The sequence below is a fragment of the Argiope bruennichi genome, chromosome 6, assembly GCF_947563725.1.
Source record: "Argiope bruennichi chromosome 6, qqArgBrue1.1, whole genome shotgun sequence".
NCBI lineage: Eukaryota > Metazoa > Arthropoda > Arachnida > Araneae > Araneidae > Argiope > Argiope bruennichi.
This window is the reverse complement of record NC_079156.1, coordinates 115,915,416-115,935,144: the sequence shown is the minus strand read 5'-3', so window position 1 is coordinate 115,935,144 and position 19,729 is coordinate 115,915,416. Positions and strand designations below refer to the sequence as shown.

The following is a 19,729-nucleotide window of genomic DNA, read 5'->3' as shown; positions in this document are numbered from 1 at the left end:
AGACCTGGTTTGCTTTTAAAGTTTTTTTCGTGATTTTAGAAACTTTCTGCAGTAGTTGTAGAATTTTTTTTTCATCTCTTGAATTATATATTTCCCGTGCTCTTTATGGGAATCACATTCAAAACATGTTGATTTATTTATCTTACCAAAATCATATTTTAATAAATATCTCAGAATCTTATAAAGCCGATTCATATGATAATGAATACATCCAATTGTTTGCCTATATAAATAAAAGATTTGAAACAGTATTAAGAATACATTAAAATAAGCAATAGTACATTAATAGTCAATTATTCGATAACAGCAAGAATAGTTTGTATCAAATATGCAAAATTCTGCGAATAAATGAATTGAAAGTTCTCTATTTCCTCTTTTGATTCAGTATTTAATCTTATCGACTTTATTCAACTTAAAATTGAAATTTTCTTTTTTTTCCCAATAAATTCTCAGAAAAGTATTACTAGAAAGTCGAAAAGATTAACATTCAAATTTCCAGACATCTCGATAATTCAAAAGAATTCCCAAGAACTGTGAATTATTTTTCCTTGAACTCCAGTGACATTTTCTTTCTTTTTTTTTTTCCTATGTATTCTTATTTGCTTTCAATTATCTTTATTTTTTTTTAGTGATATCGCTGCTTTCTCCTTCAGCTCATTCTTGTTTCATTTCACGGGAGAAGGAGCTCTCTTCTCCTTCTAATCCAAAAAAAGTTCTTTCGGGAAATTTCCCCTCCGTTTTTGAGCGGAAAATAGTTTTTTTGAAATTTGAGAGACGTCGCCGGCTCGTCATTTCGTTTTCGCTCCGAGTTGTCTTTCTCCTGGCTGCAGTGAAATCAAATTTCTTGCGACAGAATTTCGACACTTCTTTCTCTCTTTTGGCAACGTCGCTTGCACTTTTCTTCCTTCTTATGTTCGATCTCTTGAAGTAACTTCATTTGCTTCTTTTTCCTTCCGAACGAAGAAGCATCCTCTCAAAGATATCCTCTTCGACTCGACCCCCTTCTACCCCCCCCCCCGGCAGCGTTTTGCAAAAATCAAACATTATTACTAGCGTGTAACATGAATAACAATAGCGAACTCAGAACTCTCACTTCACATGTTCTTCGTTATAGTTCGTGCATTTCAATTTAATAAGTTTTCTCTGAGACATTCTGGCTTAAAATCGATTTAATGAATTCTTATTCAAAACTATACAGCTTGTTATAAATTTTAAACTTCACTAAATCGGCAGTAGCGAATTTGTACTTATTTAAAAAAAGTTTCTAACTTGCGAAAATGATAAATAGTATCAGAAATAAAATCACTTTATAAATATAGAATTAATTGAAGGTATTGGCTAGATTTGGGATGAATTTTTGGGTAAATGTTCGAAAATAGTTTTATTTTTGAATATTTGCATGAAAAATATTGAAAAACATCTTTGAAGCCAAAATATACCAGTTAAGTGCCAAAGTTTTTGGAAAATTAAAAAAAAGGGCCAAATTTTTAGCCAAAATGAAGTATAACGGAAAAATCTTTTAGTTTAGAGATTTATAAACTGGTTTACTTAAAATTTTGCAGATAGCTTCAGAAATATATTTAGTTCCTGAATTAAAAACTAAGATGTATCTCTGCCAATTCTTTATCATTTATGATAAAAATGATAAAGAATGGGTAGAGATACCAATGATAAAAAATTTCATTTATTTATCATTGAAGATCCAATGATAAATAAATGAAATTTTCATTTTTTTTTTTTACGTTAATCCTTGAAATCCTAAATCCCCAGTTAATTCCTGAAATAACTAAAAAAAAATGTTTCTGAATGAATAGATTACTTATTCTCCATTTCAGAGACCGAATAACATGTAGAAAAAATATTAGACCCAATTTGAACAAAAAAATATGCATTAGATTTTAATTTAGAAATTTTTTTTGGGGAGGAAAATTCTATCAAAAATTAGAATTTGAGTAAATGGCTTCTAAAGATGTAAAATGACATTAAAACGTAAGTAAATGTAAATATAAAAATCAGCGTAACTTCCCAAAACATTAGACATAGAAATACAATTTTAATAGTTCCATGTAAAACCTGTTCAAATATTAAGAATATTAAATAAAAATATCATAATTTCACAAAAAAAATCGACTTTTTAACATAGTCACCTACCTTAAAAAACAATCATTATAAATAACTAATTTATAAAATATAAATAAATAAAATTTATAACTAGAGTTAATTTATAAATAAAATAATAAATTTTATAGTGATTTTTATAATACCAAATCTCTGATTCAAATGATAGTGAATTCATCCATTAGCTACTTATATCAATAAAAAAAAATTAAATTTGTGGGATATATTTATACTAGCCGCCTTTGGCGACCAGCCGGTTCGCCAATCTTAATGTTCGTTAAAATTTTAATAATTAAATATTTTATGCAATTCCAACTTTAATAGACTCTTCAGCAAAATATTTTAAAACTTCAAATTTTGATAGTCATATAATTCACTCATAATATTATAAAGGCCTTCAGTCATAACGTGATATGTATCTCTCTAATTTTCTGTTACCCCTCGTAGAATTTATGCTTTAAATGAAAGTGTAAATGATTAAACTGCAATTAATATAATAATATTTTTTACTGAAACAAAGCATTTTTTACTAATATGATTACTGATAATAGAGTCACTGAGCGTTTAAACGTTATGGGCACTAAAGAATATCTTTCTTAATTTATGTAATATCTCAAGAATTTGTCAACAAAATTTTCTCAGATTCATCATGAACAGAATGATTAATTAACAGTGTTTAGTTTTAAATGCATCAAACACTAAGAAAATAAAATGGATCGCTTAAAATAATCGGTCGAAAACAGGTTTAAAAAAACTACTTAAAAAACGATGTACTTAAAACTATAAGCATATACAAAAAAATATATAACTAACATAAATACAATTTAATTACAAAAGCATGCAACTAACCTAAAAATAATTTAAATCATCCATTGAAAGTGGTTGTCATGACAACAATCAGAACAATGCGCATGCGTGAATTTTCTTCGTCAGTTAGGTAACGCAAATGCATGAATTTTTCTACGCCAGTTGGGGTAACGCTAGGCAGATTATACATTTTTAATTTCCTTTATTCTGTATTATTTTAATTCAAAAGTACTTCAGAATGAATCTGAAACATGGATTAATTAACAATGTTTAATTTTATATGCATAAAACATTAAGAAAATAAACAGAATCGTTTAAAACAATCCGCCGAAAAATATTAACTCTAGCCTCATTACTGTTGGGAGAAAAAAGAAACGGAAGCCTTACTCATTTGGCGGTGGGGGAAATGGAAGATTTTTTTTTTTTTTTTTTGGCGGAAAGGTTGGCGGTGGGGAAAATGGAAGATTTTTTGGCGGGAAAGTTAGTTTTTAATTAATAATTAAAATTCTAATTAAAATTTCAAAAAAAGGGACCCCAGGTGCATATTCGCGACCTCTAAGGTATACATGTACCAAATTTGATAGCTGTATGTCAAATGACCTGGCCTGTAGAGCGCCAACACACACACACACACACACATTGAGCTTTATTATAAGTACTAGCCGCCTTTGGCGACCAGCCGGTTCGCCAATCTTAATATTCGTTAAAATTTTAATAATTAAATATTTTATGCAATTTCTACTTTAATAGCTTCTTCATCAAAATATTTTAAAACTTCAAATTTTGATTATCATATAATTTATTCATAATATTATAAAGGCCTTCAGTCATAACGTAATATGTATCTCTCTCATTTTCTGTTAGCACCCGTAGAATTTATGCTTTAAATTAAAGTGGAAAGAATTTATCTTCAATTAATATAATAATATTTTTTACTGAAACAAAGCATTTTTTTATAATCTGATTACTGAAAATAGAGTCGCTCAGCGTTTAAACTTTATGGGCACTAAAGAATATCTTTTTAAATTTATGTAATATCTCAAGAGTTGGTCAACAAAATTTTCTTAGATTCATTATGACCAGATCGATTAATTAACAATGTTTAAATTTAAATGCATCAAACACTAAGAAAATAAAACGAATCGTTTAAAATAAACGGTTGAAAACGGTAGAATTTATGCTTTAAATTAAAGTGGAAAGAATTTATCTTCAATTAATATAATAATATTTTTTACTGAAACAAAGCATTTTTTTATAATCTGATTACTGAAAATAGAGTCACTCAGCGTTTAAACTTTTTGGGCACTAAAGAATATCTTTTTAAATTTATGTAATATCTCAAGAGTTGATCAACAAAATTTTCTTAGATTCATTATGAGCAGATCGATTAATTAACAATGTTTAAATTTAAATGCATCAAACACTAAGAAAATAAAACGAATCGTTTAAAATAAACGGTTGAAAACAGGTTTAAAAAAAACTACTTAAAAAACGATGTACTTAAAACTATAAGCAAATACAAAAAATATATAACTAACATAAATACAATTTACTTACAAAAGCATGCAACTAACCCAAAAATAATTTAAATCATCCATTGATAACGTTGTCATGACAACAATCAGATCAGAATGCGCATGCGTGAATTTTCTTCGCCGGTTACGTAACGCAAATACGTGATTTTTTTCTACGCCAGTTGGGGTAACGCTATGCGGATTAGAAATTTTTAATTTCCTTTATTCTGTTTTATTTTAATTCATAATTACTTCAGAATGAATCTGAAAGATTGATTCATTAACAATGTTTAATTTTAAATGCATCAAACATTAAGAAAATAAACAGAACCGATTGAAATAATCCGCCGAAAAATTTTAACCCTAGCCTCATTACTGTTGGGAGAAAAAAAAAGCTGAAGCCTTTCTCGTTTGGCGCTGTGGATAATGGAAGATTTTTTTGGCGGAAAAGTTGGCGGTGGGGAAAATGGAAGATTTTTTTGGCGGGAAAGTTAGTTTTTAATTAATAATTAAAATTCTAATTAAAAATTCGAAAAAAGAAACCCCAGGTGCACATTCCCAACCTCCAAGGTATACATGTACCAAATTTGGTAGCTGTATGTCAAACGGTCTGGCCTGTAGAGCGCCAACACACACACACACACACACACATTGAGCTTTATTATAAGTATAGAAATAGATAGATTTATGACAAATATTTATGTATTCATATATAAAACTTGGATGGACAACAGCCAGAAATATTCAAAATAATAGCGATAAAATATTAAATACAATAAGGTGATGAGTTTGATAAGATTAAGATCCGCTTAAAGCAGTGTGAGAGATATATTCGGAACAGAATTCTGCAATTGTTCAAGTTGCCCTCATTTATCTCTAAACTAATTTTTTTAATTATCATCTTAAGCGTGATTTGCATTAATTTATTTGAATTCTGATGTTTGTTGAGCTTGCATTCTGATACACATTTTTCCTCCAAAAAAAAATGTACATATACAAAAATCTCAGTTTTTATTCAACAGAACTTATTTCATAGAATATTTTAACTCTTTTATATACCAACCTATTTTTGTTTATTCTTGAATGATTTTAAAATATAAACAATTCCATGATAAGTTTTCTTTTAATTTCTTTAATCTTTGATCAAACACAGTTTTAGAAATTACTTTAATGAAGCTTTGGAAGTGTATCTATTAGATCGTGTACATTCACTTTATAAGGAGCACCGATAAAAAATATTAGGAGCAACAACAACAACAACAACAAAAATATTAGGAGCTCAGAATTCAATTACCTTCTATATCAGCGGGTGTGGTGGCTTCGCGGTCGGAGTGTCAAGGAATCTAGATACGGTTCCAAGGAACAGTCATAATATGTACGGATTTGATGAGCATTCCATCGAGACCCAAACATTATGCCATTGATGCAGTGCCGAAATTTTAAGAGAGATGCCGAATCAGCTGTTCAAAAACAATGAGCCATTCCAAAATTCTCTCTGGGAAGAGTTAAAATTGGAAATCAATATGATTACAATTCATTCTCGGATTCGGAAACCTTCCGCGCTCTTGCATATGAGTCAGGAGGTATATATTTCGTCGAAAAAGGGATGAAAGGAAAAATGAAAGGAATAGATATTTACATAACAATAGGGTGAATTCAGTTTCGCGGAATTAGGGGGAGTAAATTACAACTCATTCCAAATACCACCCCTAAGGGAAGTACAATCGTCGAGAGGTGCTCATCTCGGATACCTGAAAATAGTAGCAATCAAAACTACTCCTGTAGCCCATATAAGCATTATAACAGTAAATCCAATTTATAATATCCTGATATTATAAAAATTTTATAACATTTTCCACTATTAAGAGGCATTAGTAATTTACTGATATTTGGAAGAAACAAAACCTTTAAATGACAGGGAATACAGCATAACTGGTTCTCAAAAGTCCCCTCTAAAATCACTGGTCTTTTTTTTTTTTTTTTTTTTTTTTTCGTACAACATTAGCCCGATTCTTCAAAGATTGACAGCTAAGCCCCTAACTTCGAGAAAAATGGAAATATGAAAAAACTGTAATACTAACCTAAAATTACAGCGAGTGAAACAGGATTCAGAGGTCTGATACGCATTGCATGAAATCTGTAATGCACCGAATAGCCGAAGATTTTGAGGCATCCTCCCCTGTCTACTTCGAAAAACACGTTTTAGCATTATGCCTGTCTATGTTTGACAAAGAAAACCCAAAAACACTTTGATATGGATGAATAAAATTTAGTTTATGATCTTTACACCAAATTTATAGATTTCTATCAAACGTTGAGCGAATCAAAATGTGATAGAAATCTACAAATGAATAATAAAATTTTCATTTCGTTGTGCAGTTATCGTTTATAACTAACTACACAACGGAAAGATCTAGATGGATAAAATTCGATACCTAGATTTAACATCTAAAGGGTAAGTCATATCACTGACTCTCCGACCCGCCCGAAGGTACACGAATAACGAAAACTGAATGACCGGACCGCCGCAACAGCAACACTTTCGGAAACTGTGGTTGAGTCCTAAGGGCCATCACCGGCCACAGTACAACCCTTCCCGAAGGAAGTACGTCCCGTCATCGATGGGAGGAGCCAGATCCTCCACCTTTTTGTGTACCCTCTAGGGTGGCGAGATTCAACCACCATACCGGAAACATCTCGTCCTCTTTTCGAGGTGTCCCCCTCTGGGGTTTACATCTAAAGGGTAAATATTTATTCCAATTTAGAATCAAATTCCTTGACTATTTGACTTCCTATCGGTGTATACTTTCAAAAACATGTAAATTCGATTATTCCAAAACGCAATGACTTAAATATAACAAATTTAGTATATGATTTTGTAACTACGATTGTAATTCTGTCAAATTTTGGTTGTAATCTATTGGTAAAGGCTTATCTAAAACACAAATTCTACTTTCGGGTTTTATTAATATTATGCTAGAGATTAATCGCTCTGATTAATTTAGTAAAAGTTTCAGTAAAAAGGGTAAATTCACACACAGCGGAATTCTGTTTCCGTATTGTTCCCCAATGCCACGTTAAATGGGTTTTTTTTTTTGCGTTTTACCAAAAATGTATTTTATGGAGGTATGAAACGTGGAGATTCTTCGAAATCTCGAGTTCCAATATATTGTCAATTTTAATTACTCTCTCTATGTGACCCCAGGGAGGAGACCTCGAAATGAGGATGAGATTCTTCCAATATAGTGGTTGGATCTCGCCACCCTGGAGGGTACACAAAAAGGTGAGGGTCTGGCTCCTCCCATCGATGACGATACGTAATTCCTTCTGGAAGGGTTGTACCGTGGCCGGTGATGGCATTTAGGACTAAACCACAGTTCCCGCCAGTGTTGCTGTTACGGCGGTCCGGTCATTCACTATTTTTTATCCGTGTGTCTTCGGGCAGGTGGGAGAGTCTATGATATGACTTACTCTTTCTATGTAAATTGCTTCTTTTACAAGAAAAAGTAAACTTACTACTGTTGTTTTGTTTTGCAGATTCTTCCCAGCAACAAAATTATTTTCGTTTTTATTGTTCTTCATTTCGGTCCGTATTTTCCTTGTGGAATCCTTTAGTAAAAGCATGTTCCAAGACGATTTATCTTAACATAGAATCCGCATTAAATATGATAATTTGAAAATATTATTAACATATTTATTTTCTATTTACATGATTAATATGTTTAAGAAAAATTAAGCTGAAATGATGCTGTTTTTTTATGAATATTAATAACCTGATTAATATCACAGAGAAAAGATACGGAAGCAGTTTAAGACAAAATAATAACAGCAAAACAAACAACCTCTCTCATTCCTATGCGCGAAGTGTGAAGGTCACTAATTGTATGTCATTATTTTCTTTTTAAGTTCTGTTTGAATTTTTCAACACCCGCATAGGATACAAATGACGCCACGCAGTTAGCTTGCTGTTATAAGATCGTTGTTGAGATTGAAAAAGAAATGGATTTCCCGTTTGGAATATTAACGACATTTGCATGCGCATATATTTAAAGAGAAAGCAAGGCGTAGTAAAATGATAAATATCTTGATATGTGAATGGAAATTTGAAATAACGGTAAAAAAACATGGTGGTATTTAAAAAAGGTATTTTTTATTTCATTTCTAAAATCGGGTTACACGCATATTTGTGTGCTTATTCCAATGGCATTTTAAACTCAGAATTATTTTGTTTTAAGTGTTATATAGACTTGCAACTTCAAACCACTAAGTTTGTGGTGTTGGAAATTAAATTTGAAAAAAAAAATATTTTTAAATACAATTTCGATTTTTAAAACAATTTAAAAAACCACCTATAAACAAAAAATATGTTAAAACATAAAAGTGCTTAAAAATTGGAAGGTCGGTTTTTATTTTTATTATTATTAATTTATTTTTGACTAAAAGAAGTAAGAAACAGTTTAAATTTTTATCGAATTATTTGCCCAATATTTTACAGATACTGTATTCTTTTTTTTTCTCAACTATGAAATAAACTGTATTTCTACCAAATCTTAACATACTGGGATCATTTGATAAATAACATGAATTTTCTGATTATTATCGCATTTTGAAGAATTAAAACAAGCATGAAATATTTTTAAAGAATACCATATAATTTTTAAATAAATATTGTAAAATTTTTATACCAAATTTGAACACAAAAAAAAACTCATGCATTAATTTATGTAGTTTGTTCTAATTTTACCCAATTTGAGAAAATCGCAAATAAAATGTAAACATAAAAATCATTGTAACTATACAAATTTTAACAACAAAATGTTAAAATTTTCTAAATTTAACTACCTTTATCCAATAAAAAATTTAATTCTTGACCGTCATGTCAAATTAAATAATTCCATACTCGTGATGGGTGATTTTGAGAAAAAAAACCAATTAAATATTTCATAATATTTATAACAACGGTTTATAAATTAAAAAATATAAGATAAATAATAATTCAAATAAAAAAAAATCTAAATTTTAGAAACTGATAAAATTATTTTTAATAAAACTCTTGCATTGAACAAGACAGGAAGGAATATGGTAATTGATTTTTCACTCATTCCCTGTTCTATATGAGTTTTGAAATGTTTTACAATAACGGATTTTAATATCTTATGAATTATTAATAATTTAATTAATATTTACTGATTCATTTAATCACATTTGGGATTCCATGTGAAAAGAACCAAAGTTGTTCGTAAAATAGCAAGCTCGAATTTATTGCTAATTTTGACTTCTACATTCAATAGAATTTACCTTAATGAATTTTAAATTAAGCTAATCAGTAAGTGCAGATAATTTTTTTTAAATTTCAGCTTAAAAATTGCCTATCTTTAGCTCTTAGCTTTTAACATACGATATTCTGAGTGTTGTCAGGCTATAAATTCGATATTTCTGTTTCAGGCGTGGGTTTCTGCGCTGTCCTGATCTCGTGGTACGTGTCCTTCTACTACAACGTGATCATCGGCTGGACCATCTACTTCATGGTGTCTTCCATGACGTCCGAGCTGCCATGGATCCGCTGCGGCAACGAGTGGAACACCGAGCACTGCTGGGGAGGGCACAACGACACCGTCAACATTACCCACCTGCCCAACAACAGGACCAGCCCGGCCCTCGAGTTCTTCGAGTAAGTTTCCCATCTATATAGTCAGAAATAAAGCTATAACATTTAAATGAAACAGTAATAATAGTAATGCTGCGATTCTGCAACTGGCCATAACACTTCTAGCATACTGCGAGGTGATATAATAAAGTAAATAATAAATACTGTTCAGCAACGGATTGTAAAATCCTCCGCGCTTTTGCGCATGCGTTAGGATGGGTTTAATCTGTCAAAATAGGGGTGAAAGGAAAGATGATAGGAGGAGATTCTTACATTTACTAACATCTAATACGGGAAATCCAAGATCAAAGGGAATACCGGAAATACACTCATCGTTCCGCGTCTCACCCCTTAATGAGATGGAGTCGTCGAAATGTGGTCGTCTCAAAATCCGTTGACGAACAGTAAATATAGTTACCACATGATCACAACATACGAGTGTTTCAAAACTCCTGGGGGGTTTTCAAATTACGGGTGTTTCAAAACTCCTGGGAAGGGGGGGTTCAAACTATGGGTGTTTCAAAATTCACATTTTAATGAATAATATAGAACATCTGGATAAGTACAAATCATTTTATACCTGGTCGTAACCGCAGCAAGACATTACTGTAGGTTATATTTGCTGTGTATTTAAATGGTGAAAATAAGAATAGTCATGAACGAATTAAAATAACTCAATGAATTTAAGGAATATGTTACTAGAATATCTTAAATAATATTAATTCCACCAAAAATGCAAGAAAAATCCAAATTTTTATGCACTATGAATATATTTCGAAGTATAGACTGCCTTAGATTCTTGAAATCTGATCAGAAAATCTTTACAGATAAAATGAATTTTTTTTTCCATTATCAAAATTTTAATATTGAATTAGAGTTGCTAAATGTTCAAGAAAACAGACAATGGTTTTTGTCAGAAAAGCAAAAGAAAATGTAAGCAAAGCGAATTTCGTATGTAGTCATAAAACTTAGTAATGCAATACTTAATTGATACTTCCTTAACTCGCATGGCATTTCAGAGCTCAAATTCCTCAGGGAAAGAAACTAATATCGTTGCCCAAGCCACCACGCGAAAAGCGATGTAAACAAACAGATTAATTTCCTTCCCACAGATGGCATTCAAAATCAGCGTCATTGTTACATCACCGCACTGTCATCCGGGACTTTCGGAACGAAAAAAACAATGGGCTATCCATCAAAACTTTGCCGAAAAAGATTTCTCACACTTAGCGTAAATTGAAATTACTCTCGTAGTGAAAAAAAAAAAAAAGGAAAGTTATCTTTCTCAGAGCTGGTTACATTTTTTTTTCCCTTGGCTGATTGTTTTTTATTGGCTTAGCCGCGTGTTATTGTTAAACGACCTGTAAATTCTTTGTTCTCTGAAAGAAAGGAATGTTAACAGATAAAACACAAAGAAACGGAACAAGTTGTAGAAAGTTTTGTTTTCTTTACTATCAGAAAACATGCGTTGAACAAAAATAACTTTGATTAGAAAAAAAACATTTCCATTCATTAAATGCTCCGTAATGAAGCATATATTATAATTACATTTTGATTATCATGTAAATTATTTAGTTATTATAAAGAAAGACTTCTAGAAATATTCTTTACATTCCAAGTTATAAATAGTTATTTTCCATCGTATTCTTATCTATATTCCATGGTATGATCTATGGTTTAAATAATCTATAATATAAATAATATAATCTATGGTATAAATAATCTATAATATAAATAATATAATCTATGGTATAAATAGTCTATAATATAAATAATATAATCTATGGTATAAATAATGGTATAATCTATGTTATAAATCTATGGTATAATCTATGGTATAATCTATGGTATAAATAATGGTATAATCTATGTTATAAATCTATGGTATAAATAATAATATATGATAGAAATTGAAATCTATGGTATAAATCGATATCTATGATATAAATAATAATCTATGGCATAAATAGAAATCTATGGTATAAATAATAATCTATGATATAAATTGAAATCTATGGTATAAATCGATATCTATGATATAAATAATAATCTATGGCATAAATAGAAATCTATGGTATAAATAATAATCTATGTTATAAATAGCCGCCTTCGTTGACCAGCTGATTCGTTTAACCAGTTAACTGTTTTTGACGAGTATATTCGTCATGAAAAAAGTACAACATTTTATGTTAAGGCAATTTTATTCATCAGGTGTAATAAGTAGTGACAATTTGCAATTTGAATTACAATTTTAGTAAAAACTCAAACATATTTGTAAATTTCAAGATGTTTAAAATATTTTGAGGCGAAGTCGAAATCAAAGAAACCAATAAAAGATTATTACGCGTTGTACCATGTTTTGCTCAATACCAATCTCTAACAGCAAATTAAAATAATAAATTAATTCTTCGTTTCTTTTCGTTCATATGCAAAAAATGTATGTTAGTTTAAGTAAATAAATAAATGAGATTATTGAAATAAAAAATTGAAAATCATTTCATTACAACATAATTTCATATTACACATACTCTGTGTTTGGCGAGTATACTCGTCATCGCTAAATTTTTGCGATAGAATTTAGATGCGCATTTTTCAAAGAGGTCGAAGCAATTAACTGGCTAATTTGCTTAGTTTCAATAAAATTTTTATGTATAATTTGATATCCAGGAAATAATTTTAAGTATTAAATTGTGATAAGCATTAAATCCGATTTTTTAAAATAACAATATATTTGTCAATATATTGTGAAATTAATACTGAACGTCATTCTATCCTATTAAGTGTCTGTATAATGTATTTCAAATTGTACGTTATCTTTTACCGTAATGTTACTTCCCCCATTCCTCATGTAAGATAACATTTTAAGATAAATGTAGATAATAAAGGCGAAAACTTTCTTATTACTTAAAACAATGAAAGAAAATCTCGCAATTAAATATTTGGTAAAACAAATGAAAAGGATTTGAATTTCATGGGAACGATGAAATCTATTGATGAAAATTATCGAAAATATCACTTTTAAAAGAATTCTGAAATTCAGGAAAAATCTGTATAGTAACTTAATTGGCATTATCAAAAAAAAAAAAAAATGTTTGAATATTGAAATGGTGTAAAAAATCAGTTTTCACCAGTAATATTTTTGGAAGCTGTAGCAGGAAACGCCAAAATATCCCTTAATTTTTAATTAATAAAAATGCCATCAAATGTAATCAAAATATCATCAATTTGCACATTGTCGATTCTCTGTAGAATATCTGTACTAAGTTTGATAGTTCTAGGTCAAACTGATTGCCATGTTAAACATCAACATATACTTTTTCTTTTATTAGGATAAAACCCAACTTATCATTTTCTTTATATACGAATTTAAATGAAATATGACGCATTTTATTAATGTATTTTGAAACTTGTGAGCATTCTTAAGAATCATCCCCCTTTGGTTGTATGCTTACAGTACTTTATTTTACAATAAATGGCAATTTTCCTAAATGATTTTAACAATAAATTATTTTTTTTTTAAAATTGAAAATTAGATTTGCTAACATATGCAAAAATTTATTTGCTGTATAATTTATTTTGAAATTTCATTTTATCTATAAAGTCCTCGAGCATCTTATTAAGAATTAATAAGTATAACTGGTACTTTTATAGGAATATTGTTATTGTTTCTAATAGCACTTGTCAAAGACAAGCCCGCTGCCTACGTCAGCGATTTTAGGCCGAGAGAGCATCTCTTGTTTTTTTCAGTAGCGTCATCTAGGGTAAGAGTACGTCTTAGCTATTTACGCGTCACAACCCTTTTTACGGGGCGGACTTCAATCATACATTTCATTCAATCATCCACAGATCGTAATTTAGACATGAATCAGAGAACGTGAACCAGTACCCCCAGTGATAATACTCTCGATGTGGAGGACTTTGTGACCACGACAGATTTATACGTGTGCCAGCCATCACACACACGGAGAGTCTTCGGCCGGCAGGGTTCGAACTCACAGCCCAAGAATCCAACGCCCTAGCAACTAGGCTATCCCGACCTTTTATAGGAATAAATACAGCTACTTACTCTATGCACGATCATTTAATTCCAAAAGATTTTATACCGTTTAATTCAAGTTACACATAATATATTATTGATATAGTTTTAGAAATAATAGCACAAAAACAAGGGATTCTATCATGCTTATTCGTGCATTTTCTTGTTTAGAATTTGAATGCAGAAAGCAGTAGGAGTTGTCTTCCGAAACTTTCTCTTTTACTTATTAATAAATGTATTTGTACATTATAAACCGTGTGCTATTTGGGAACAATAGTCAAGAAAATATCTATTAACTGCAACTAATCCCTAGAATTCGATAGACCAGAATAATGAATCACAAGAACCAAAGTACTAAATGCGTGTTTTGGACATTCTTACGAGGAATGAAATAAAAATTTGACACAGAACTATAATTGTAGTAACAAAAGTACGTACAAAAATTTCATATATTTAAACCAACGTGTTTAAGAGTTTATATGCTTGTGAAAGTGCAGACAGTTAATCATTTGATGGATTTCGTTCTAAATTTGATAAGTATCTATATTTTAGATGTTTAATATTTGTACCAAATTTTATCTATCTAGTTCTCTTCGTTTTACAATTATAATGATAATTCATATTCGATTAGCCGGACAGATAAACTTCCTCTGAATGATTTTGTACAAAATTTGATAGAAATCTATAAAATTGCTGTAAAGATCATACACCAAATTTTATGTGCCTATCTCAAAGCTTTTTTGAGTTATCTCAAGCATTTTATCTCAAAGAATTTTTGAGCCTTTTAAGTTGCAGAAATAGAGATAATGTCAAAAATGTGCATTTCGGAAAGTTCTAAAATAAGGAAATTCGTCAAAAAATCGAGTTCGAATTTTTTTAAAGATTACAACACTTTAACTGTACAAAAAAATAAAAATAGTAAAAAAAAACTCCGCAAGATTTCTTTATTGTTTTTCCTAGAAAAGAATTATAATTGAAGAAAAGGGGGTAATAATTTAGAAGTATTGTTTTAGCTTATATGCAAAGTGCATCTTACAACATTTAATATCTACTGCATTTCTGGAATTCATAATTCGTAATTAATGTGTATCATGACAATGAATGAATTTTCATAAGACGATAATGTTCATTGTATTCTCGGCTTTACTCAAGATTTCCAAATTTTACTCAGAAGGGAACAAGCAATAACACCTTCATTAGGAAATATGCGGGAAAATTTCAAGGAGACCATTTGCACTATTTAATATTAGTATTGCAGCCTAGCAGTGAAATTTCGCTTCAACTATAATGAAAGCTAAGAACCATCCCACTTTTTTAAAATTACGTTCAAATGAAAATTGATATAATTCCAAGTCTGAAGCTTCCACAAACTTGCTTACAACGAACTAAAACTACAATGTTTATTATTGATATATGCTTCATAGGAATGATCTTGAAAGATATTAAATATTTTATAGCTTTAATTCTCAGTTTTAGGCACTTTTTGTTGATTGTTACACATTAAACTTCTGAACAAATGTAGCTTTCATTTCTCAAATGAATTTCAAAAACAAATTTTATAATTACTTTTTTTTATTTCAATCCCCTTTTGTCTCGCTTTTTTTTTTATTGTTATTATCATCATTACTTTCACGCATCTTCAGCTGGATAACAACATAATTTTAGTGATATGAGTTCTATAGTTTGGAAAACTCTATTTTAATTCTATGAACTGGAAGCATTAATTATAAAATCTTGTTTATATCTGTATAGAATCAATGATCAAAATAAATGATATCTTACAATTCTAGCAATTCAGATACCACTAAGGCAATACAATTTATAATTTGCAACGGAAGTAAGACAGGAAGAAACTGTTTATACAGAAAAAGTGGAAACAAGAGTAATATATTTTTTTATTTTGTTATTGTTGGTAAATCAGAACTTAGTGGTAGCATACTTCACAATTCAAACACCAGATGGCTCTACAAATGAGAGAATAATACTCCAATTAAGAAAAAATAGTAAAAGTAGAGGTTTACAAATATTCAGTATTTTACATTCCTTTCAGGTATTCAGACATAGCATTATAGTTTGTTAAAAGTTTTGTGATTAAATCTTCTGTTGTTCATCATTTGTTATATTATTAAAAACTGAACATATGCTGCTACATATATTGTCCCTTCTTTGACAGCTGAATTCATGGATGAAAAAAAAAGTTATTTCGACCATTTTATTATCTTATATAAAGCATCGTTCTGCCATCTATCTTATTGTTTAAAATATAAACAAAGGCATCCATTAATTATGGCTTCAGAACAAAAGAATTCATATATTTCTTCCGTTCAGCAATTAATAGGCTGTAAAAAGACATGAAAATTATTTGGAAACGTTCTAAAACACATATTAGAAATCCTTCAAATACTTCTCAACATAAGAATCATCTGAACTAGAGCACTTATCAGAAGATCGTGAGACCAATTTCTGTAAACCGACTTCGAAGAAATCCTCCACCTGAGGACTGAGAGAACATGCAATAGCCGTTTGTACGCCATGGCGCCACCGGGAATCTTTATAAGTGATGGTGTAAATGACATGGATGCTTCTTGCTGACATTGTGATACTGCACTACAGCATTCGCCATTATGTGTCACTACACACACAAAAATTGCTGTTGTGGTTTTGCTGATAGATGTTTATAGCCCATATCTTGTTCCCAGTGACTTTATCTATAAAAGTTCTCAGCAGAGCAGTATTTCACTGTTAGTGACAATGTCAGAGACAGTCACCCACTGACTCGGCGGATTTTTTCGACACCTGTACACAGAAATAGTGCTCACAATTTCCGGGTACAGGTGTCAGTACTGTACTTCTTATGGATCTTATGTGGAGAGGTAAATGAAAATAATTGTACCAGCTTTAATACATATTTACAAGTTGTTAATAATCTTTTGTGTCTATTTACTGTCTCCGAGAACTGGTTTTCTCTACGAACCAAATGCATTCTTTCTATGCAAACGACATTCAATCATTTGTGAATTACTAATTATTAAACTTGCTTTGGATTTCTGGATATTTCTCTGTATTTAATATTGCTAAATGCTTCACCTAAATAAAAGCACCTAACACTGTTTGTTTGCTTTTCTTTTCTCAGTCGAGGTGTATTAGAACTTCATCTGAGCAAAGGTTTCGACGACCTCGGGGCACCCAAGTGGCAGTTGGTGCTCTGCGTTTTCTCCGTCTTCGTCATTCTTTACTTCGCTCTCTTCAAAGGAGTCAAGTCGTCAGGGAAGGTAATGGTTTATACTCTTCATTGTGAGCTTTACTATATTAGTCCAAGATTTCATAAATTAGTTATTATTCTAAGAAACTTATCATAATTTGGAAAGGGAATGGTTTCAAACTTTTTTCAAGTCTTAGTGCCCTTAATGATATATCATCTGCACAGAAACGATTAAAATAGGGTCAATTTTTTAGTCGATAAACCGGAGGTTAATTGGTTGTATAATTTGCAATATAGATCAACAGGTAGTTCAGCAGTTATAGCCCATATCTTGTTCCTAGTGACTTCATCTATAAAAGTTCTCAAACGAGCAGTATTTCATTCTTAATGACAATGTTAGAGACAGTCACCCACTGGCTCCGCTCACAATTTCTGGGTGACACAGAATAATACATAAGTTAGAGAAATGATTTATAAATGTTCAGTGTGCTCGTCCTCCAGTCAAAAATAAAATGAATTGATAGAGAACCGCATTTTTTTTTCAGCGTTAATTTCATTTTTAAATAAAGAATCAATTGTGACAAAAATGATCTTCACTTCCTACAATCTATTCGAAACAGAAGCTAAAATTTTCAATGGTTTCGCTTTTAGAAATTAAATTATTTACGAAATAAATTTTTAAAACTTTTATTTAAAGGTTTATAATTTTTGATCATTTTGATTGAAACATAAAAAATATTAAAATATTTCACATTTTCAAAAACAATTCAAATTCTAGACCTTTAAATTAAATTTTAACTAAAATCATTAAAATCGTTATTTAAAAGTAACATGCTTTCATCAAAATGTACGTTTAAGCTGTTACTCTGAAATAAAAATCCTGAAGATTTGACCATAGAAATCGCTGCATGAAAATAAGATATCAGAAAATATGAGTTACTTTTTCTTGACAGGTCAATTTTTCAACAATATTTTCAATAAGGCAGTTTGTATGAAATTTGATTCTACACCATTTGTTAAAATATCAATAAAACCAGTGTTATTTCTCTTTAGGTGGTATGGGTTACCGCGACGGCTCCTTATGTTATCTTGACCATCCTGCTGTTCCGGGGCGCTTTCCTCCCTGGTGCTGGTCAGGGCGTTAAGTATTACCTCAGTCCGGACATCTCTAAACTGCTTAATTCTCAGGTAAGTGAGAATTCATTTTTTTTTCAAAGTAAAAATTCTAAAAATCAATAAATAAACAAATTTCTTGAAGATCATCAGGGATGTAGTGAGTGATGTGACAGCTCCTTATCACTTTGTATCCAGTCTTAAGTGGTAGGACGAAGAGAAAAACCTTTAATGAATTTACGAGACTATTTCGAATCCAAGTGTAACGAGAAAGCCGAAAAAATAACAATGCATCTGGAGCTGTTAACACTTGCAAAAACAGTGATGACAATTGGAGACGAAAAAAACGTAATATACCAGGACGCCAAGTATCTTCATTGTATCAATGATGACCTAAGCAAACTCAGAAAAGTTTTATTGAAAATAATAATAGTTTTAACAGAATTTAAGCCCATTAAGAATGTAATATATTATAGCATTGAAAATATGACTTGATTGAATCAGAATTTATTAAACATTTTAACAATAAATTTGTAACATTCGACATTTTGCATAAGATTTATTACTAAAAATATTTTTTGAAAAAAGCTAGCAAGTCTAAGAAAAATATTTCAAAAGTTGAATTACATTTTTAAATGTCTAAAATCCAATTTCTTCTATTAAAATTATCGTTGCTATAAATAAGAGATCTGAACAAAGGCAGTATTGATTTTTTTTCAGTCGTATGACTTATTAATCTACAAAATCGCCATAATACTTATAGAAATAATTTAATCGTCTTTTTATAACAATTTAAAACTCATTGAAGCGGCTTCATTAATTGAATTTTTTTTAATTATTACACGACGCTCATAGAACTTGAATTAAATTTGAATTATAGTCATATCATTATCTATTTTGAAGCTAGGTATGAGCTTACGACCAACAATCTTTTAATTTTGAACTTCAGCATAGTGACGACGACTTAATTTGAATGAAAAAAGATATTTCAAACTTCACAAATTTAATTCGCATGGTATCAGTGAAATGAGTACTTGAGTTATTCAAATTATGAAGGTAAAAAAGTAATTACTTAATTGTAGAAATAAAATAAGATACCAAGAAAACCCTGTAAAATGAAGGGTTTCTTTACTTGTATTTAGAATTGTTATGTTTAGACTTTTCAGGAATGTATTCCAGCGGAATCAAAAATGAATTGTGTGATCCATCTATCGCAAAAAATAGATTAGAAAAAAATGCACTTATAACCGCCCATCACCAAAAAATACGAAATAAAAGTTAATAACCTCATT

General features: G+C 30.2%; 1 protein-coding gene across 8 annotated transcripts in view; it reads left to right on the top strand.

The window, feature by feature from the left end:
• Nucleotides 1–19,729, top strand: part of LOC129972627 (sodium-dependent dopamine transporter-like) — a 180,741-nt gene that overhangs the window by 124,490 nt on the left and 36,522 nt on the right. For all 8 annotated transcript variants that reach the window (XM_056086836.1, XM_056086831.1, XM_056086835.1 and 5 more), the window contains exons 5-7: nt 9,885–10,110; nt 17,256–17,394; nt 18,378–18,512. In XM_056086836.1, the coding sequence (XP_055942811.1) occupies nt 9,885–10,110; nt 17,256–17,394; nt 18,378–18,512 (500 nt within the window). The remainder of the gene's footprint in view (nt 1–9,884; nt 10,111–17,255; nt 17,395–18,377; nt 18,513–19,729) is intronic.